Source organism: Leuciscus leuciscus (assembly GCF_965113295.1).
Source record: "Leuciscus leuciscus genome assembly, chromosome: 1".
NCBI lineage: Eukaryota > Metazoa > Chordata > Actinopteri > Cypriniformes > Leuciscidae > Leuciscus > Leuciscus leuciscus.
In genome coordinates, this window is record NC_138725.1 from 524,003 (window position 1) to 547,390 (window position 23,388).

Genomic DNA, 23,388 nt, shown 5'->3' on the forward strand with positions numbered 1-23,388 from the left:
TTAAAGGGAAAAGTACTGATTTACCTGACAAATATTGAATGTTACATTATAAAGCATTACAAGCATGGCAAGTGTTGTGGTTAATATGCATTTACAACAAATATCACTTTAAAACTACCAATACTGAGGTTTTGTGATTACTGTCCTTTACTACACCAATCACAGTAAAACTAAGGTTACTGTGGTTTAAAGCATGGTAAGTTTTGTGCTTACTGTCCTTTTACCACACCTATCACAGTAAAACTAGGGTTACTGTGGTAAAAGCATGGTAAGTGTTGTGGTTACTGTGCATTTACAATAGGTATCACATTAAAACTACCAATACTGAGGTAAAAGCATGGTAAGTTTTGTGATTACTGTCTTTTTACTACACTTATCACAGTAAAACTAATGTTACTGTGGCAAAAGCATGGTAAGTGTTGTTTTTAATGTGCTTCTACTACAAATACAACTTTGGAACTAATTGTACTACTTTAAATCTGATATGCATATGATTAACTGATTGAAGGTCTTGGCCTATAGCACGTCACGTGACAGACAGTGTTTAATCACCCTGTTTTGAATTAGAAAGCAATGAAACGCAAAGCCTCCGTGGAGATGACAAATATAATGCAGTGACTGAACGTGAGCTAATCTGATTAATATCGACAAACAGAAAAGACATTATATCACACATTATTAGGACAGCGTATTTACTACTTACCAACATCTGACACACGTGAACTGATGCCAAATATCACAATGTGTTCGGAACGAGACTTCTTCATCGCGATTTCCTACTGATAAAATATAATTAAAAAAATATCAATAAACAGCAAAGCAATCCAGCTTACCTGGCAATAAGACCGAAATAATAACATTAAAAGAAATACATAAACCATGATAAGATAAGATCTTGTGAATAAATGTTGATTAAACAGCTTCTCTGCTGCAGCCCGACAGGCAGAAAGAATCGTGCTGTGATCACGAAAGATGCTTCCCATTGAAATACATTACTTTAAAAAACGTGCTGATATTATGAAAATAACGAAATAAACGTGTCCGTGTCCGTGTCACGAATCAATAGATTAAATTACGTGACCATTTCACGAACTGCCGAGAGACTGGGTTGGATGGTCCTGGATCAACATTAGCGAATCTACCCCGTATTGAAATGGTCATGATGGTCCTGGATCAACATTAGTGAATCTCCCCCATATTGAAATGGTCATGATGGTCCTGGATCAACATTTGCGAATCTACTCCATATTGAAATGGTCATGATGGTCCTGGATCAACATTTGCGAATCTCCCCCATATTGAAATGGTCATGATGGTCCTGGATCAACATTTGCGAATCTCCCCCATATTGAAATGGTCATGATGGTCCTGGATCAACATTTGCGAATCTACTCCATATTGAAATGGTCATGATGGTCCTGGATCAACATTAGCGAATCTACCCCATATTGAAATGATGACGATTGCAATTATCAAAATATATTTATTACAATCAGATTCATAAAGCAATTATTCTTCTGTTTTTTTTAAATGTCATATACTTTTTGCACACTTTATTCAGACTAAAATCATAGTAATCTGTTTTAAAGACCTGGAATTTATTGACATCTTTAAACATTATTATAACATTTTATTAACTATTTAATGTGTATTTGTGTGTAAAGGTATGAGAGAAAGAAGACTTTTAGGGGTTGTGGAGTAAAGTAAGCTTAGCTATTAGCTAAACAGCACATGGCTTTTGCATGTATGTTCAGAGTTGCATTACATTAGGCCATTTAAGTGTTATATTTGTCACTGGACAGGAGCGGGGCCCTCGTCAGCTGACACACTGCACTGGCCCTGGCAAAGTGACATATTGCAGATTATTAGCTGAAAAAAGCGGATTACTGCATTAGCTAACGTTGAGATAATCCAGCTCTTGTTAGTCAGGCGTGAGGTGCGAATGTATAATGTAGAGAATAGTTACGAAAAGTTACGAAAATGGAGAGAAAATATAAATCGGGCACATTAAAAAGAAAAGAACGAGAAGAACGAGATAGTAGGAAAAGTGTGGTAGCATCGTGTGCTCCTCTCACATCGTACTTATCATCATCATCATCATCATCATCCACAACTCAACACTGTTAGATTTATTTGTTCTGGAGGATCGTTAACAACAAAATGGTAAGAAAAAAAAATCGTCTTTAAAAATGTATATTTTAGTTATGAATAAGTCACTCAGTCAGAATGTTATAAATCAGTTGTTTTTCTCAAAGTTTTCATCCCAGTTAAGTTCTCATGTAGCACCTGTAGCCCACCTATGGAGTTGTAAACAAACTTTGTGTTCAATATATATAGTGCTATATTGTCAGTTATATAATGTGGCAGTGACTGAGCGCACGTGGCCTGTTCAGCACCATCGCTGTCCATCAGGTGTCGCTGTCCGCGGTGCTGAAACACTTTCACTTATGACTGGCAAACTGTTCGTCAATATAAACTTGTCAAAAAATGTGGATTTTCTTTGTGTTTTATTTAACATATAAGTGACACATTATTACATATGCATTCATCAGATATTTTACGTTTTCTTTAACGGTTTTAATTTTAAAATGACTCGGTAGCAGATGAAGAATGAATGATGAAGCTCCGCTGTACTGAGAGTCTAGCCCCGCCCCTGCTCACCCCCTGAAGCCTCCGGCTGCAGACTCAGACTCTAGTGCTGCTTTCAGCCAGACGACAGCAGGAAATAAAGAGGGAGCAAATAACACGCTGACAGATTCTGTTGCTTTTTGGGTTGATTTACACCTTGTTTTATGAAAATGTTTTAAAATGAAATGGTATAGATTAGCTCTGTGTTCTGCTTGTTAAGTGTAGCATCAGAGTTTCACCTTTTCAACACGTACAAGGTCGAGCTCATCGCATCGCTCACGAGGACTTCGATCAAGACTGCAACAAGGTTGGGATTGTCAATTGAGGGATTAATGTACAGTTTTGCATTATTAAGTAGTAACTGGAGTTGTGGGGATAATATTGTAGTGACGCATCGAAATAAAAACGCGTAACGAAACCGAAACTAAACACACAATGGGGCGAAAATGCAAACAAAAAATATTTTAAATTAGACTTTGTTTGAAATAAAACACTGTAATACTTTTCCAAAATGTCCCATTTGTTGTTTATAAGATTGTAGCCTATTAACACCTTAATCTCTGTCTGTAAGCGTAATATCTTGCTTTTAAAATGGCAGATTACCCGCATTCAGACATCAAACCGCGTCAGTGAACGCCTAGAAATGAACCAGCTCACATTACAGACATCCTCAACACGTTTTTCAAGTGCTTACAATAAATAATTATTATACACTGTAAAAAGAGATGTGATAAAAATGACACATATTGTGTCAGTTTTAAGAGATGTAATGTGTGTGCTCAGGCACAACATGTGTTGTATAGAATTTAACACAATAGATGTGTCATTTAAACGCACAGATTCTGTCTGGCAATAACATACTCAGACTTTTAAAAATAATAAAGTGAAACAGGCAGATGTAAAAATATTAACCATTTGATCAATAGTTGAGTACAGAAAGCATGTGCACATTAATAACAAGAAAAGTTTACAGCACTAAAGCTTCAAATCACGTATCAACGCAGAGCACAGTTTCTCATGAAGCTCGTGCTGGAGCGCGTAATGTTTCAGAGAAGCACGTGATTAACGATAAACCACGCCTCACCGCGCTCGGGTCTCAAGAGGTCCTCACTTCAGCCTCCTGCATGATGACGTAGCTGGATCAGATCCATCCAAATCAGCCATTAAAGAAGGAACTCTTACCAGACTAAATATCTTTTAACCATTTTTTTTTTTTTTTTTTTTACATCTGACAAGATTTCATTTCTTGATGCTGTTATTATTTTTGCATATTATTTTTCCCTTGAATGTGTATGTTAAGTTGTTTACAGATCATATTGTATCGTAGCTTTAGGATTCAAATTACAGAGACAATTACTTGACTCATTTTTTCTTCCACTCAACAGCAAATATGACCTGAACGAAATAAAATGGCTTAATTTTAAAATGTTCTATAATACAGACCCTTTCCAAAAAATTTGAATATCACAGAAAAGTTTATTTATTTCCATAATTCCATTCAAAGCGTTAAACTTCCATAGATTATAGATTCAGGGCCCACAACTTAAAGGTGGTATCAGTGATTTCAGGCCCAAATTTTTTTTTATCACATTCATCTAATCTTTCCTAATGATCTGCTAGCTGCCCGCCCCATAAGCATGCCGTCAAAAAACTGCGTCTCTGTAGGCAGCCTAGGCTCTGAGATCTGCACACAAAAACAATTGGTTTCACCAACCACTCAAAACCAAAACCAATAGTGTTCCAACCAATCACCGACAGGGGGGAGGGTGTTGTGAGGTTTAGTGCTCGTGCACGGCTGCACGCGAAGTCGAAGCTGAAGAAGAAGCTGGCTCAAAACCTGAAAAAGTTGAAAAAGTTATGGTATAAAGTGTCTATGTTTATTAAGGAAAATGTACTCTGTAATTTAGTTTTGCATTTTGAAAATGTAATTTTTGGATATTCAAAGTATGATAACAGTGTGATTATAAGGAGGGCTTTTGTAATTAATCTGTAAATTTTATTAGTCAAATTTCACATCCATAAGTGTAAGTTTTCTAACAAAAAGCCCCTTTTCTCAGTATTCCTTAAAGAATTCGAAAATTACTTTTCTACTATTCATTCTAGTACTAATGGAAAAGCTATTAAGACGGTTAATTTGTGTACTGTCTTCAAAATCTTTGATTGATACAAAGGTCTTGTATTCTTGTGATTTATTATTATTTATTTTGATTTTTTTTTTTTTGTGTGTGTGTGTTTTCTTTGCTCCCCTGGCTCTAAAATTGTATGTTGTACTGTTGGATCTGATCCAGCTACGTCATCGTGCTACAGATCTCTCGGGTCTGCGCTCCTGGCTGCTTTATTGGACCTGCCACAAGATGGCGCTGTCTGTAACACTCTTGAAGTTTCTTTACCCGAAACAACCAGAGAAAAGCTTCAATGATTCAAGAGGCTTCACTTCTTCATTCCTAATTAACAGACCTGAACATTTACAACAGCAAGAGTTCCAACAGCAGTCGGTTAGAATAAAGGACTCTTTTCAAACACAATAAAACAAAGTTACAGCATCATTTAGACACACACAGACATCACAACAGCTCATGAATCTCCACAAAGGTGACAATTAAAAAAGTCCATTCAGCTGCATCATTTATTCAGTTTTGTACTATGGTGGTACCCAGCATGCATTGCGACATGAAACTTTTGATTGTCACAACTGTTGATATTCATATGCTGATTGGTGATGTCTGTGTGTGTTTAAATTATGCAAGAGTTCAACATTTTTTATGCTCTGTATGATTTTAATATCCTCCAAAAATACATGAAATACATTCAAATATAAATATAAAATTAAAAGACAAAGGATGAGATCGGTGAATCAGTGCAAAAACACCTGTTAATTCACAATATATTCCTGTAGGCTACCGTCTCAAAAACAACAAATATTACTCAGAATTCATTGTTTTTATGGTATATTGCTGTTTAAAAAAGTCAAGTCATCTTCATTTATATAGCGCTTTTAACAATGTAGATTGTCAATTTGTCGATTTTCAAATCGACATCACTGTCAGAATTTGTTTCAGAAAAAGTTTTTTACAGCAAGGTTTTACAGTGTGCATAATACTCTCTCACACAGATAATTAAATATCCAGTTGTTTATATGCAAACATTGGAAGAAATAAAAACATGTATTCTGAATCAGTGAATTATGTTGTGTTCAGCAGTTACACTGACGGTGGAGATATGGATGAATTCAAGGTGAGTTACAATATTTGTTTATGAGCTTTTAAAAGGACACAATTAAATTATTATAAAGATATATTGCTCATGCATGCCGAGGCCAGAGGGTTAATTGTGTGATATAGTTAATGATTTGTTGAACATTGTGGGCACAATCAACAATATTTACTGATAGATAAGTTATTAAGGGCAGTGAACTTCTCTCTAAAGATTGAAGACTTTCTAAAGACACGCCGTGGCAGAAACTCTCTCTGCAGTGAAGTCAGCTGTGCTTCAGATCAAAGCCATGAACACCCTCTTAATTTCAAACGTGAGTATGAACTACATTATGAAGTTTTCCAGCCACATTATTTTTGTTCAGCAACATCTAATGTCACAAATAATATAACAGTTATTCAAAAGTTATTTATGTTGTCCTTTATCAAATACAGAAGATGGAAATAAACCGGTGGGGAAACGGTAAGCTTTTCTTTATTAATCTCTGTTAGCCAGCTAAATAACATCATCTTGTTGTCAAGCTTAATGTCAACTTGCAACAACAGGACAAGATAAATGAATGTAAAATGTTAAGCACAATACTGACCCTGTTCTGCAATTCAACTCTCGCCCCTGCAAACGGCCCTATCTGATCTCTCTCTCTGTAGATCAGGTCATGATGCCACCCTCATTAATCCAGGTCCCCCAAGACTTTACCAGCTGAACACGGAAAGAGAACATATTTATGGGACTGATGAAAAGGTCAGACGATGGACATATGGACGAAGAGACAGAAACAAGCAGAACAAAGTCATACTGTTGGTGGGAGAAACCGGTGCTGGGAAAACCGCCATGATCAACACCATGGTGAACTACTTACTGGGAGTGAAGTTTGAGGATCAAGAGTTTCATCAAATCACAGAAGAAGAAAAGCCAGAAGCTCAGTCCCAATCCCTGACGTCTGAGATCACAGTTTATGAGGTGTTTGTTGAAGAAAACCCAATATCTCTGACCATCATTGACACTCCAGGATACGGAGACTCTAAAGGATTCAGTAGAGAAAGAGAGATTACTGATGATCTGGGCAAGTTATTCTCAGATGAGGATTTTCACTATATTGATGCCGTGTGTTTCGTGATGAAGGCGTCTCAGAATCGACTCTCTGGAAAAGAGCATTACATATTCCAGTCAGTTCTGTCTCTGTTTGGCAAAGATATAGAGAACAACATAGTGTTCATCATCACACACTCGGATGGAGGATCTCCAACCGATGCTCTGAATGCCATTAACACAGCGCAGATCCGCTGCAGAAGAGATGAGAGAGAGAGACCTGTTCACTTATTATTCAACAACCAGCAGGAAGAACAAAGAGCACATGCTCACAAATCATCATGGGAAATGGGAAAGAAAAGCATGGAAAAGTTTTTAAAACTCCTGCTAGAAAACAACAGAAAACAAACTCTGATGAATGTAGATGTTCAGAAACCGCAAAAACAACTTGAAGCCCGTGTCTTTAATCTAATGAACCGTATTACTGAGAAAGAGTTCAAAATCAAAGAACTGACTGAAATCCTGAAAGCCATAAGACAGAACAGAGACGAGATTGAGGAATCTCAGAACTTTGAGTTTAGTGTGAACAAAACTGTCAAGAGAAAATTCTTGATTGAAGAGAAAATATTTTTAGCAAAGAGCAAAGAGGCAACCTGCTGTTCTGTGTGTGAGGAAAACTGTCATGAGTTTGGTTGCTGGTGGGTCCCTTTCAATCAGCTCTCACAGTGTGACGTCATGAAATATGGCTACTGTACTGTGTGTACAGGGAGATGTCATTACAGTAAACACACCAAAGAGAACAGGAAATATGTGATAAAGCCAGAGCAAGTTAAAATGTCATTTAATAAACTTAAACAGGAGATTGAATCCACCAGTGACCGGGCTGAAACCAGCTTTGATAAAACAAAAGTAGAAGAACACCTGAAGACAGACCTGGAGAAGAGTAAAGCAGAAAAGTCCATCCTGCTGCATGAAGCTTATACGCTTATCATGATTCTGACAGAGAACCTAATAAAAGCAGACTGGTATTTCACTGCTGAACATCTGGATTTTTTCATTCCCAGACTGGTGGAGGAGGGAAAAGATAACAGGGTGCAGGACCTGAGAGGTGTGAGGAGATCTTTAGAAGAGTGGGAAAACAAATTTAGTGAGCAGAGTTGGATTACACAGGGAGTGCAATATCTGTCTCATAATTTATCTCCCAGGAGACCCCCATTTTAACATTCAAAATCCGTAACAACCCTTGCAACACTTGCACATAAATCTTATGTACTCACAGTAATTACAAAATCAGTTGTTCATTTTTAATAAATGCAACAACAGCAGAAACATTAAAATAATAAACTATGGCCGAATTTGACTTGCATGATAATGTTATCTACTAACATGTACTACTTGGTATTGACCAATATGTTTTATAAAACGATAAACTTAATATTCCAGCCTTTAAATTATTTTTAAGAAACAGGATGAGTCAAAATGATTAAGTATTCTATCAGTGTCATGATTCTGCACTCGTGTCCTTGATTCCCTTTCAAGGGAACTCGCGTTGCGTCGAATTGACGCTATGGGGAACGCTTTGCGTGATGACGTCTTGAAGCACATGTAAAATCAGTCCAATGGTGTGGCGGAACGTCAGAGGCGGGTGACGTCACGTACCAGGAAGCTATAAAAGCCGGCCCAAAACAGAAAACGAAAGCTTTCTGAGTCTTCAGTTGCGCTCTGTGTGAAATCTGTCTCTGTATATTTGGTGTTGTCTGTCTATATCATATATATATATATTCAGTATGGCGAGCAAGCAGCAGTTTAGAGTGTGTGTCCATCCCTGCCCGCGTTATTTAACGGGAGGTGATACTCACGCTCTTTGTGTTGTTTGTTTGGGTGAGGAGCATGCCCAGTCAGCACTCGAGGGTGGTGACTGTGTGCATTGCGACGCGCTTCCATTGCGTACGCTCCGATCCCGCTTGGCTCGGTTCAATCCCGATCGCGTTCCCCAGGGCTCTGGTCCCGCCGCTGCCGAGGCACGGCGGCAATCACAGACCTGGGGTTCGCAAATGGATCTATCAGTGGATGTTGAGACGGGCTCTGCCTTATCTCAGCCTCCTTCTGATAGATCCAGTGCCTCTCATCAGGGTGTGGAAGCACGCGTTGCGGTTTCTTCCCCCCCGATGGAGGCACCAATACTGCAATTGTCCAGCTCTGAGGAGTTGGACGTTGTTAGTATTGACGCTGAGTCTGAGGATTCGCCACCTCAGTCTCATGTGTTTGAAGAATTGCTTGATGTTATCACTAGAGCTGTCGAGCGATTATCTATTGAGTGGCCAGAAGATAGGCAGGGCGCTCGTTCGAAAAGCAAGCTCGACGAACGTTTCCTGCCATCTCGTGCACAGCCTCAGTGCAGAAGCCTTCCGTTTTTCCCCGATCTCCACACCGAGGTGTCGAGATCGTGGGGGAAACCAGTGTCATATCGAGTGTATACTGCACAAACATCACACTATTCATCCATTCACAATTATAAAGAGCATGGTTATGGGGAGATGCCGAAGGTGGAAGAGACGCTCGCGAGCTATCTCTCTCCAGCAACGGCATCTTCTCTGAAGGCTCCTGCACTTCCATCCAAGCCAGTAAAAGTTACATCTTCCCTGGTTCATAAAGCTTATGCCGCCGCCGGTCAAGCTGCAGCGTGTTTACATACTATGTCCATAATGCAGGCTTACCAGGCTGAGTTATTGGGTGATTCTGAGGAGGGCGGGGGTATTAGTGCTGATACGGTGTCTGAACTGCATAGAGCCACAGATTTGTCTCTCAGGGCCACCAAGGAGACGGCTAAATCCATCGGCCGCTCTATGGCAGCCCTGGTGGCCACTGAGAGGCATCTGTGGCTCAACTTAAGTGACATAAAGGACAAAGAAAAACATGTTCTTTTAGATGCACCAGTATCCACGCAAGGGTTATTTGGAGATGCAGTTAATAGTGCTGTAGCGAAGTCACAAGAAGCTTCAAAACAGGCAGCTGCACTTCAGAAACTTCTCCCCCGCCGTTCTTTCTATGAGGCTGCTGAGCGGGAGCAGCCTCACTCCTCTAAAAAGAGCGCTGAGCACCGCGCCACTCAGAAACCCAGCAGTCTTCGAGGGGTAAAACGGATCTGCGGACCCGTTATTATCGCCAAGAAGGCTGCTGGGAAAAAGTCCTGATGTCTGAGGGCTCAGGACAAATGAGGGTAGTCCCCCCCCCGAAGCAGAGCGGTTAACACCTCTTTTCACGGTGCCCGTCTCTCTTCGGTGCCCTCAGGGGACCGTTCTGCCAACCCTGCCGCCTCCGGTGTTACAGGGCGCAGCGGTCTCCGGCGAGCACATATCTCAAGGTCCACCCGGAAACGTAGTGGCCTCGGGGTGCCCGCCCCCTCTGAGGAGGGTGCTAGAGCAGTCTGTTCGGTCGTTCCCTGCCGGTGCGCCGTTACAGGGCGACGAACCGACTACTCAACAGCAGGAGAAAAATACGGTGCCGTCTCTCTTCGGTGCCCTCAGGGGACCGGTCTGCCAACCCTGCTGCCTCCGGTGTTACAGGGCGCAGCAGTCTCCGGCGAGCACATATCTCAAGGTCCACCCGGAAACGTAGTGGCCTCGGGATGCCCGCCCCCTCTGAGGAGGGTGTTAGAGCAGTCTGTTCGGTCGTTCCCTGCCGGTGCGCCGTTACAGGGCGACGAACCGACTACTCAACAGCAACACAATCCAGAAACCAGTCTCGAGAGGCTGGTACCTCTAGTAGAATCTTTGACAGCGTGGAAGCTACTGTCAAATGTTTCTCGTTGGGTCCTGCAGACCGTGGGAAAAGGGTATCAGATACAATTCTAGAAACGCCCACCTCGGTTTATGGGGGTCCTGCCCACAGTGGTGGGCCCCGAGCAGGTTCTGGTTATGGAACAGGAAGTAAACACTCTGTTAGAGAAAGGGGCCATAGAATATGTACCTCCCTCCAACAGGGAAACCGGGTTTTACAGCCGGTACTTCATAGTTCCAAAGAAGGACGGGGGATTGCGTCCCATTTTAGATTAGAGAAATTAATATTATTTTGCTTTAAGGGATTCATGATTTTTTCTGCTTATTTGTACATTTCTATGCATTTATTTTTGTTTCTTTAATATTATTTACCCAGAACAGTGCTGCGTTGTCTCTTTATGCGTGCATTAAAGATCAAAGAGTGACAAAGCCAATAATTGTGACAAAGCCACAACAAAGAAATGGGTTTGACAGTTTATTACATTTTATATTTTTGTGTGTGTTTAAGTTTATTTTCATTATTGCCTTCATATGTTTATTGAGTTATGTATATATATATATATATATATATATATATATATTTGTTCTGGAAAATATGCTCTTGTTCTGTTTATGAGTATGCCTTTTGTAGGAAGCACTTCTGTATTCTGTAGTCAACCACATGTGAAACCCTATATAAAGACATAAAGAATAATCATTGTGACCATATATAAAGGAAGTGGTTTAGAAAGAAGAACACTGCAATAGTTGTTGTAAAGTGGTTTATTAAGAAAATGGTTTATAAAGAAGAACACGCCGCACTTAATGTTTTAAGCATTTATTAAGCAAATGGCTAGTAGAGTTAAACTGACCATGTATTAGAAAGAGCTTTGCTACATATTAAGAAACTAAAGCAAGTTTCAGCGTTAGACGAGGCGCCGAAGAGGACACAGAGAAGAAGAGTCTGAAGAAGGAGAATGGAGAGACGAGAGGCTTTATATAAACAGATCTTAAGGGTTCAAGACTTTGGATTGGACACATTGTCTGTAAATGACTGATGAATAAAGGAGAATTTACTAAATGTTTGATGAACTATGAAAAGCAGGGCAGACGCTGATTCTCAAGGACGGCCTCTCCGGTGTTAGACGCCTTGCTGTCGCAACTCTTGCTGTCAAAGCTTGTAAACGATTTGGTTTCATATATTAGTACCTTGTATGTAAACTAGTTAACCTGTATTCAATAAAACTATATATTGTTGAATTAATAAGCTGGCCTGCCATACGTCTCTGATTTCTAAAAAGCTTGAGCTGAACCGACCCCACGGAGAAGGCTTCTGTGATCTAAATATTGTAATATGACAATTCAGATGCTTATGATTTAGGACAGATTGGACTTACTTTACCTAACCTGAGAATAATCACAATAAGGGTAAAGGTGTTTAGAAAATACACACCATATAAACATCTGAGACCCAGAATGCAGTAATGTGCTGCTTATTAGTTTCCCCCTCTTTCTTCTGCACTATTGTGTGACCTGTACCTTAGTGTTGCAGTCAGTGAAATTACACTTTGTTGACTCTATGAGTGTCTCCTGGAAGTCTTATGGAGGAACCCTTAAAATCAGCAGCTACACCGTCTCTGCCTGTTAACGCCCTGAGGTCGGCTGTATCGCCGGCGATACCAGCTCGCTTTTTTTTTATTAGTGTAAAAGAAACTCATAAATACTCTGTTGACTTTGATTTTCCATAGGAGTTTCATACATCAATCGATTCTGTTAAATGTGTATTATTTTTGTGTATACTCACAATAAAAACAAAGTGTTGTGCTTTTTGCCGAATAAAGAAAAATAAACACGAAGCGAGTTCTGCCTTCTCTCTGCCAGTGAAGTCCATTCTGAAACGCGTCCGAAAATTAACAATAACTGAGCGAATACTCAGTCAAACAGGCATACAGACACACAGGCATGAAGCTTGAATTCTCTTCTTTTAAATGAAGTAATTTATATAAAAAACAAATATTCTCATCTTGTGAAATCTGTATTAAAAGAGAGCGATTCCAGTCGACCTCATTACAGCTAATTCAGATGTAATGTGACTCCGCCCACGGAGAGCGCGCGCTTTTCAAACGCAAATGGCTGAGGCAATCCTGTGAACGCCCCCATCAGCTCGAGAAAACACACAAGTTTATTTAGATCATTACTTGTTTACACCGTCTTGCAGCGCTGTGAGGAATAATACTAATGGAAAATGTCCCTCAGAAGTGCGGGTATATCGAGGAGCGAGCTGAGGAATACTGTAGTAAGTTTTTTTCCTTCTCACGTGAATCGGGTTTCTGTTTATGAATGAATGAACGGCAGAGATGCGCGCTGTTTACCACAGCTTGCAAAAAGACAGTTTAAATTTAAATCGCGTGTGTGAATGAATGATGATGTTTTAGCAAACTGTATTGCTATACTGAGATGAGTAAACATCGACTGAATGTTGAAATAAAATGTAGGCTATTTGTATAAGCAACGTATTAAACTGCAAATTAACAATATGCCCTAATATTTCATGAAAACAACGTTACAGTCAGACGAAATATGAAAGACAACATTTTGTTGACTAGATTTGGGTACAGTTTTTACTGTAGAATATACTGCCACATCAAATAAGCTTTTGTTTAGCAATTTTTATATATAAAATACTATTTTTGTCAAAAATAAAGTCATCAACTAAGATGTTAGCTGTTCCAATGTTGGCTATATTCAAACTAATGAATACATAGATAAAATGTAGGCCTATAATCATTTTTTTTACAAAGAAAGAGTACACTTGAAATATTGTTGAAATTGTAATTATTGTTGTAATTGTAACCGTTTTAATAAAATAGCAAAACATATTTACAAGATAGATGTAAGCAAAATCTTAAATGGTCAATATAAGTCTTCTTCTAAATATATCTTTTGTCCTTGCATTGTGGCTCAGTCAGTGTCACACCTGAGTGAATGGCTCATCATTATGCAGAGTGGGTGGGACATTGTATTCTAAGGTGTAAACCACTCCTCGTTCACGCCCCCCTCGCATATTGGCTTTCCAAGCAAAACCTGTTTTACATCAATTTAAATCAATGTATGGTTTTATGTGAACGATAAAGCAAGACTATTTTCATATTGCCACATATTTAGTATGTGTTTTGTGGCCTTATTTCAAAAACTTTAATTTTTTGTTTTTTCAATAACCATGCATAAACATTATTCTCTCAAAAATGAAAACATGTACATACATGTGGCTCACATATTATGGTAGTCCTGTTTGTGCTATATAGAGTGAATTTACACCTTTGCCATTAATATGTTTATAAGCAACTGAAAAAAGCACAAATGTCAGAGCATGTCAGAACATCTCAAGGACCCCAAAAACCACTCAGACTCCAGAGGGTTAAATAAAGCAACCGGCAGCATAACATCAGTGTTTCTCTGCTCATCTTCGACTGAAGCACAGGCTCCACTCTCCAGCACAATGCCATCGCAATGGTGCAATGTTTTTTTTGTGTTTTTTTTTTGTTTTGTTTTAAGAGCGCGTTAGTAATGTGTGCCTGTAAGCGGGTCCACAACGTGTGTACACTCTGCTTATTACACACACAGGGACTCTTTAAATATCCAATCAATCAAATAAGTGAGGTTTCACTAATAAACGTATCAGTGTTTAACTTGAGTGTGTGTGTGTCACGGATACATCAGCGTCAGCGCCAGCTCTCTACACTCCGCCCACCCGATCAGCATCCCCGGAATACTAATCACCTGCACCTGTCTTCACCACCTGTCATCAATCTCCTGCCACTTCCCGCACTCCTTATAATCACCTCCAGTTCCCTCAGTCCCTTGTCAGGTCTCGTTGAAACCTACTCAACATTCTGACTCTCTCATGCAAACTCAAATACGCTACTTACCTTCTTCAGCTACTTACCTGCCGTCAGCCTGTTCTCCGGATCCTCCGTCTGCTTCAGCTATCCCGCTCCCGATCGTCAAACCTCATCCAGCCATCTACAAACCGAAACAGATAAGAGACTTTGTCAGATCCACCGCATCCATAAACTCTGCTAGAATATTTCACTACTCATCAAACTCACCTGCCGTGACTGTGCTTTGTGTCAATAAACATCCTTGCAACTTACCTGTCTGTTCTGTGCTGATTTGTGACAGTGTGTGTGTAATTACTAACTTATTATATGAAATATGTTTCCCTTTAAATCACTATTTAAGCAGTAATATTTACACTTTAACAGGAAATAAAATTTCTTGGAATTACTCTTATCCAAAAACACTTTCACATTTAAACCAAAAAATACTATTTTTCTTAATAAACTTAAAATTTAAAAAAAGTCAGTAACCACAACTGTTTTATAAAAGAGTATAACAGATTTACTTAGAAAAAGTAGGTCAGAAATGAAGTAGGTCTTGTCAAACTCACTTTCCAGATCACCAATGCATTCAAATTCACATTCAAAACATAAGGGCCCAAGACAATCAAATAGGCAAATAGCTGTCTTAATGTGAAGTACCCTTCAAATGATCAGATGATGCAGGCCTGAAGCTTGGCCGCTAGCTTGTTAGCACAGTCCATGCAAATCACTAACCGCTAAATCAGCGGCTAACTTAAACTCATTTCAGTCTTCATGTGCGGAGTAGGCCACTCTCTTAGACAGAATTATCACCATTAACGTTTCGTATAAGAGCCAGAATTACTCCACCGGATAGCCCAAGACCATAGCTATTCTTACAGGCATCTTTAAAGCATTTTCACAAATATTATCACCCAACAAATATTTAACATTTTAAATGCTGTATTCAGTAAACCATGAACATTACACAATATGCATTTCTCTCATTGAGAAAAATCATAACTTCATTGCCTGGTCAAATCTTATCTGTTTTAACCTTTAATTATATTTATTAAACTATGAAATTATTTATTCAAACTTGTATATCTTATACTAATGATTATATTCCAACAGGGTTACAACTGCCAGATGGACAAATAGTCTGTTAAATAGTCAGACCTAGCATTAATTTAGTTGCTCAAATGTGAGACGCCACTAAAGACGTGTTCCTCTTCAGCCAAACTCATTTCAATCATCAGTTTCCACACTTCCAGGTGAAACACACACACGGACACACACTGTAGATGAAGGATTTATCCTGCACTTTAGATTCCCTGATCAGAACGGGAGTTTTCCCAAGAGTGCTGAAATCAGTGAGTTTGTGCTGAACTGATTATTACATGATTTCTGTCATTAATTCACAATCTGAAGAACAGCTTTAGTTTTTCATGAGACTTTTCATACTTCATACTTCAGTGCAACATAACATGAACTAAACTCTGACTAAAATGATTTTTAAACAGTGTTTCTGGTTATTAAAAGCAACCTTTGCAGCGCTGCTCAGATGGTGTGTGTGTGTGTGTGTGTGTGTGTGTGTGTGTGTCCGACTCAAACGTTCCCATTATCCTCTGGTCTTTGTCTCTAGCAATAAAAGGGTTTTTGTAAGATTAGGTAATTATGATCACAGCATTAAAATATGAACATTGATTCTCTGGTTCGGTGTCTATGAAGGGGGACTTGAGTCTTGTTCATATGGCTAATACTCTGTTATATTCTGTTCTCCAGCGCTTTAGAGTAACCCTTTCCTCCAGGTTTTGGGCAATAGGGAGTCAGGGAAGAGCTTTTCTTTTTCACTATAAATTACATTTGCAGGTGATTTTATGGTGCTGGGAAAACGAGAAGCTCCATGAAAATGGCCACTTCATATGCTTAAGTTTTAGTATAACTTTTATAGTATAGTTCATATTTATTGGATATAATCGTAAATCTGATGATGACCAGTTATTATGTTTGTCGGAGGAAAGGCTTATACACTGGTTATCCACATTTCCTGATTCTTATTTAATAATAGGGAGTGATTATGATGTTGTTTTGAATGAATCTATAGACAGATGACAACCTTCAAATGTAAAAACTAATTTAAAATAGTTTAAAACAGATTTGATCTGACTGAAATATGGACAGAATGATATTGTGTAAACTTCATGGAGTGACAAGGATGGCTCAACATGTTCTAGGGTTGATTTCTGGCTCGTCTCTGACCATTTTGATAAGAACAATATTTATGTTAATATAAATGTTATTACAATTTAAATGAACTGTTTTCTATTTTACTGTATTTTAAAGTGTAATGTATTCATGTGATGCCAAGCTGAGCGTTCAGCATCATTACTTTTAACACGGCAGTGTTCATGTTTATATACGAGTACAAGCTGATAGTTCTTTTAAACATGAAACACAAACAGAAAAATGTAAAAACATGGAAAATTCGTGAAATTATTTAGGCCAATACTTCCTAACAGCGCTCAAGTATGGCTAAAATAGAGATCTTTGAGATCTGACATGTCTTACAGCAGATACTTGAACAGATGAACATATACAGAGGAGGAGGAGTGGCTTTACAGTTAACGTCAAGTAAATTATACAAAGAAAACTTCAAGTAAAATATACAGGGACAACTTTGAGTAAATGCAGTATACAGGAAAACTTCAAGTAATTTCCTAAATAATACAGCACTGTACACACACAGAAATAAGCTGAGGATAATAATAACTCAATAACTGAAAGCATGTTGAATGGGCTCTTACACAAGGCATGATCAAAGTTTTCTTACAAGTGTTTTAAGGGATATAGACTTGATTCCTGTTTTATGCTCTGAGAATAATCAGCTAATGTTGTATTCTGAAGTGTTGAAATGTCCTGTGCGCTTCTGCTTCTAGGAAGGCACAAAGACACTCAAGAAACACCACATAGTTCAACTTTATCACAGTTTGAGCTCCAGCCTTTTAGACTTTACTTTCACTTCCCAAATGATGCTTTCAAACATGAATCCCGAGAATCTCCGAGATCTGCTGTGTGTTCAGAAACATGGAGAAGAGAGTCAGTATGACAGAGAGGAGATATATCAGTCCGTCTCTTCCTGGTAAATGACATAACCCGAACCCTTCCTGGTAAGTGTTGGAAGAGTTTCTGATCACTTTGGCTGTGGTGAAACATGTCACAATCAGAATTTCTTCAACAAAATGCATATAAAATTGATAGTCTCTCAAGTAAAATGCTACACTGTTAACAAACAAAACCTGTTAAATGTGCAGTAACTCGCGGGCATCAAATCATTGCTGTCGTCTCTTCAACAGTGTGAGCAAAATTTGGGTGATTTTCACTGATTCGGGTTCACAGCCTCTTGAACGTTATGACATGCTCATTTTAGTGGTGTTTTGTGCTGAGATTTAATTATTAGGGATATTTCTATTAGCCCTCATGTTGGGTTGAGCAAGTGATTGCTTTTGCTACATCAGAAATATAGAGCCACAGACACCACTGGTTAGTCTGTATATGTATTCTCCACCAAAAAAAGTAAGAATGAATCCAAAGCATTGAGCCGAGTTTCACCAAGAAGCACAGACACTGCATCTGTAAGCAGAGATTTGAATGGCTTCACTCCAGGGTTCACATCTCCAGCCTCACGCTCACTGAGAGAGAAACCGGCCCTGAACGATCAGGAGGAAAACAGAGATGTGCTGACTTTAAAATAAACCTGCTTCTGGCTCCAGATGCAGAAGTGAAACATCACGTGTTAGAAAACTGAAGTGAAAATCGCAAACTGTGCATTTGCTATATATTTCTGATCAGCATTTGAAAGTTCTCTCTTTGTTTCACAGTAAATCTGTGTTTCTGTTCATGGTCTAGGAATTGTCCCATAAGCATGGTGAAGTGAAGGCCCAACATATTCCTCATTCCTCATTTGTTAATTCAGTCACACCCATAACCACATCTCTGACTGTGTACTTAAAGCAGCTGTGCTTCTGGTGTCTCTATAACACGAAGCCAGCGTCACACCATGTTTGCTCTGGGTCTGCTCACCTGTGTTGTGCTGAGCGCATTCAGTGCTCAGGCAGAAGTCAGTGACTTTAATGTGTGTAAAGAGTTTTTCTACCTAGGCAAAGCACCAGAAGGAATGGACCAGAATACAGAGCAAATCTGTCAGAGGTATGGTAAAGAAGACAACAAGAACCACAAAGCTTACTACGCTACGCTGTACTCGGTTCATCACAAGATTCCCCTCTACAGCGCCTACACAATGGATTCATGCTTAGACACCAAATCTAAAAGGACAAACAAGTGGCACTTAGAGCCTCAGGTAACTATGTTTTTCACTGTCTATCAAAATACTTCCATTAGCAGTTTAAGTCAGATCAAGTCGTCACATTTGTTCTATAGCACTTTATACAATACAGATTGTATCAAAGCAGCTTCAAATTAATAGGAAAATAACATTAATGTCACAAAAAATTAAGCTTAGCATTTCATAAGAAGCAACACAGTTGTGTTCATTTAATTCAATTATTGGTCTTAATTCTGTTGTAACATTGAAAATAATATATAAAATACAATAGATTGATGGTACTTTATTATTGAAAGTTCTTATAAAGTAAAACTGTCACTGTAAGACTGTCACTTTTTTCCTATGAAGTTTAGAAAAACATGAAAGTCTTTTCTCACAAACAATAAAACATCAAACTAACCATCTAACATATTTCTCCTGTAGATTTCTGAACGTCGCTCCAAAATTAATTATATGGTTCCTGATATTAAAGAAAATCAAAACAAGTATAAAGCAAGTCAAGCCATCGGCAGTGACTACGAGGAGACTGGATATGATCGAGGACACCTGTACCCCAACAGCTTCCCATGCACTGAGGACGGCCGTGAGGCAACGAATACACTGACCAACGCTGTGCCTATGGACCCGTGTTTCAACCGCGTCCAATGGAAGAACTGGGAGAGCACTTTGAAGAAATCTTTAAAAGAGAACCTTAAGAGTGATTCTGCAACAGCCTACATTGTCACGGGTGCAGTACCTGATGAGAAGCTATGGATCCCACAAAGGGAAGGTGCTGTGAAGAAGGTGACGGTGCCCTCTCACATCTGGACGGCTGTCTGTTATAAACACAACGACGCCAAGTCTTCCTTTTCCTTCGGCTTTATAGGAGAAAACCTGCCGGGAAGTAGAATAAGCCTGACGAGTGTCTCAGCGCTGAACAATCGGCTCAGTGAACTCTATAAGGTCCCTCCGAAGTCAATTAAGATTTTTGATAAGAGCTGTTTAGAAAACAATAATAAATTAGATGAGGCGTTTCAGAAATTAATCAATCTGCCATTGAACCCAGGAGTCCAGGCGACCCCAGATGTGCAGAACACGTATCATGCGCTACAAGCACTCAACACTGACGGTTTACCAGCTGGAGAGAATGTCAGGGTGACTGAGATGAATGTAAAGTTAGCCTTGAGCAGTGTGAGCACTTATTCGGCTGTGGCAGAGCGCCTGAAGGCTTCTGATGAAACTGCTTGTCTTATAACTAAAAACGGACAGGAATTAGTCGAATGCCAGTTGGTCCCGAAGAAGCGCAGGATTGCAGCGGATGGCTCACCCTGCTCAAGCATCCCCGACTCTGGGTCAGGCTTTCAGTGCAACACAAAAGGAGGTAATAAACGTTTCTGCTCCACTCCCTGTCTGTACCAGGACAATCCTGCGGAATTTTCCTCGGATCGCCCCTTAATGCGCATGGTCATTCAAGGGGATTATGACTTGGAGGGCCCCCGCTCTATGTACTGGAACAAACCCAAGGGCTACTGGTGTAATTCTGGCCAGAAACAGATAGCGTGTTCACCCCCGTACTCACTCGTCACGGCTAAAGGAGAGAGGTGCTTGGATGATCACCCCTGCGGCACATACGGTGAGGACTACTACTGGTGTGAGACCAGCGTCTCTGGCAGCTGGGATTACTGCAGTCCTCCACTGTGGAGCAGTAAAGCTGTAAACGGGAAGTACTGCCGCATTGGCCATGCTTGTGCTAAATATGATAGAAGTTATCAATGGTGCTACACTGATAATGAAGGCAGTTATGACAAGTGCTGTACTTCTGATGACCCCTACTCCACTGTGAGTGGCAAAATCTGCAAGCCTTATCACCCCTGTGACTACCATGGTAAAGATTACCTGTGGTGCGAGACCACTGATGGCAGCTGGGATTATTGTTGTACAAAATGTGAATTCTGTTCTCACGGGATTCGGAGTGCGTACTAACCTAGAAACTCTTTCTATCATAAAAATAAGACTCTCTGTGCTTGTATAATATTTTGGAAAATAAATGTTTTCCTAATGATTTTTATGCAAAAAACAATATAAATCATAAAAAAATCTTTCATACATTTGCAAATGCATACATATACTTTGTTTTCAATAAAAAAAACAAAAACAAATCTGGTACATTCATGAGTGTAAACACAGATCCACACAAAGCTTAGCCTACAGAGAAATGATGTGATTTTCATGAAGCAAAATTCAATCTGTGTCCATGTTGATGTGCTCAGAAACACAGACATCACGAGCAAATACACAGACGTAACTCCATCCACTACACACGCCATTAAAGCTAACTCAGCTTCACACTTACAGTCAAGTCACATTTATTTGTATAGTGCTTTTCATCGTGACTCATTGTTCCAAAGCAGATTCACAGGAGGTTTTTTGTAAAAGAAATCCTACTTTAGTGTTTCTAATGTCTCTAAAGTTCCTATGCCGTCCGACTGGTGGATCTGCAGTGTGTTTTCTGATGAGACGGAGACAGTTGTGCTACCAATCGCTCGTGTATGGCTTTATTGCAATGATTAAATCATGTCTTCTGTCACCTTACATGTTACTCACTTAAACAGAGCACCAATAAACATGTGTTGCATAACTCTTGTAAGAGTCTTTCTTCATATACTCAAGCAGTATTTTCTCAGGTAACTCAATACTTTCCCCCGTAAACAAACTTCACGATATATTGCAGTCTCTGCTGTGTGTGCACATGTGTCCTACAAACCAAAACTGAAGAGTTGCCATTGGTTACACAATATAAAGAATGTAAAATGAACCGGACCGGACTGGATCACGGACTGATCCCAGCGACTGGTTTCCATCTGACCATCTTCATCTGATTCTGTGATGAAAGCAGCAGTTTTCATAATAGTCCTGGGTACACATAAATAAGCTGTTGAATGAACTTGATTAAATTAAGGAAAACCTTTCCATGAAAATGAATTACATTTTTCCAACAAAATCTAATTTGTTTGAAATTATTTGTTGTAATCTTGTTGTATGAACTTAAATTCATTTAGTCATTCCTGCTAGATAAAGTTTTGTCAGGTTGACTACATTTAATTTTTGCCCTGCCTAATATTGCCAACAATATAATTTTAGCTACTTTTTAACCACTTTTTACAGACAGTATACTGAGTGCCCACAGCCCTAAGCTAAACACAGTCATTCTACTTTATAATAATAACCACAAAATTAAAAAAACATTACAGAAAGTCCTCTAAGTTTCTAACATTACTGAATATTAAACACTAACATTAACTAACAACATCTTTCCATTTACAGAAAAACACATAAAATAACACTTTAATCCCTGTATTTACCCTCCTAATGCAGTCCCTTGCAGAGCATGCTGGGAACTACAGATCCACTGCCCAGTTAGTTGCCAACAAAAATGATTCATGTAATTTTCACACAAATTAAGTAAGTAAACTTCAGTTTTAAATATATTTGGTTGATTGAACACAATTAAATTGAGTTGTGACAAAATATTAAACAATTGTGTTTCTTTTGCTTATTTTAATTAATTAAATTTAACAAGAGGCAAAAATTCATATGTATGCGCTTGATTTAGCGGAGAATATCTCAACTGTTATAGACTAATATGACCCCATTGACCAGCGTGGGATGTGTGCCAAAGTCTCCACCCGGGACTAAAGTCCTGAAAATGACCACAACCGGGGGTACACTATCATCACACTACAGGTGAATGGGGCTTTATCTTCTCTTTATAGATATCCTCATACATTTCTATTATGAGATTAATCTTCATATAAAAATAAATACTTTTTGTATTACACTTTGTCTTGAAAATAAAGGAAGGCACAAAGACATTCATCTAAGCATCACATAGTTCAACTTTATCACAGTTTGAGCTCCAGCCTTTTAGACTTTACTTTCACTTCCCAAATGATGCTTTTAGACTCGAATCCCGAGAATCCCAGAGATCTGCTGTGTGTTCAGAAACATGAACATGTTATACAGGATTTAATAGATTCTTGTTGTGGAAGAACACGTAAAATTACTCTTACTCTGTAGAATAGAGGAACGAGATGCGCAGTCAATAACAATAACCTCTCCATAACCTCTGTGTTTGAGGTCAGGAACTCAACTGCACCTCATCTCATCCGCTCCACAGAAAGAGGAAGTCAAGTACATGTGTTTCTACATCGACTCCATTTCTAGAGTTGCAGGAACTTTCCAAGAAGCTTTCAGCACTGTCATGAGGGATTAACTTAAAATTAAGCAAAATAACATTTCTTTGAAACACGTGAACTTCAGCTGAAGCGTCTCTTGTTGGTGTGGCGTCTCTTCTCTGATCTCTAACAGCAAAAACAGTGTGATACTTACTTCACAATCAGAATACAGTGCGTTAAATAGTCAGGCCTAGCATCCAGCTAGCAGGGAACGCTCTCAGAACTTTGGCTAACATTCCCTATGAGTTTGGTTAATGTCCTGAAGAGGACATGTGAATGTAATGTTTAACGAATATTTTAAGGATGTTTTCTCATTTTAAACAATGTTCCTGTAACGTTTA

At 39.1% G+C, this 23,388-nt stretch overlaps 3 protein-coding genes across 3 annotated transcripts in view; 2 read left to right on the plus strand and 1 right to left on the minus strand.

Annotated features, from left to right (window-relative positions):
* Positions 1 to 23,388, minus strand: part of LOC309480263 (uncharacterized protein) — a 179,101-nt gene that overhangs the window by 113,956 nt on the left and 41,757 nt on the right. The window lies entirely within an intron of this gene.
* Positions 5,774 to 12,276, plus strand: LOC309505507 (uncharacterized protein; the record flags this gene model as incomplete). The annotated part of the gene is made up of 5 exons (XM_082178909.1): positions 5,774 to 5,862; positions 6,055 to 6,154; positions 6,276 to 6,303; positions 6,489 to 7,978; positions 12,173 to 12,276. Exons 1-5 carry the CDS (start codon positions 5,791 to 5,793, stop codon positions 12,274 to 12,276), a joined length of 1,794 nt encoding a protein of 597 aa, XP_082035035.1. The 5' UTR covers positions 5,774 to 5,790.
* LOC309479844 (uncharacterized protein) lies at positions 18,549 to 21,450 on the plus strand (the record flags this gene model as incomplete). The annotated part of the gene is made up of 2 exons (XM_082144072.1): positions 18,549 to 18,848; positions 19,257 to 21,450. 2 exons carry the CDS (start codon positions 18,549 to 18,551, stop codon positions 20,793 to 20,795), a joined length of 1,839 nt encoding a protein of 612 aa, XP_082000198.1. The 3' UTR covers positions 20,796 to 21,450.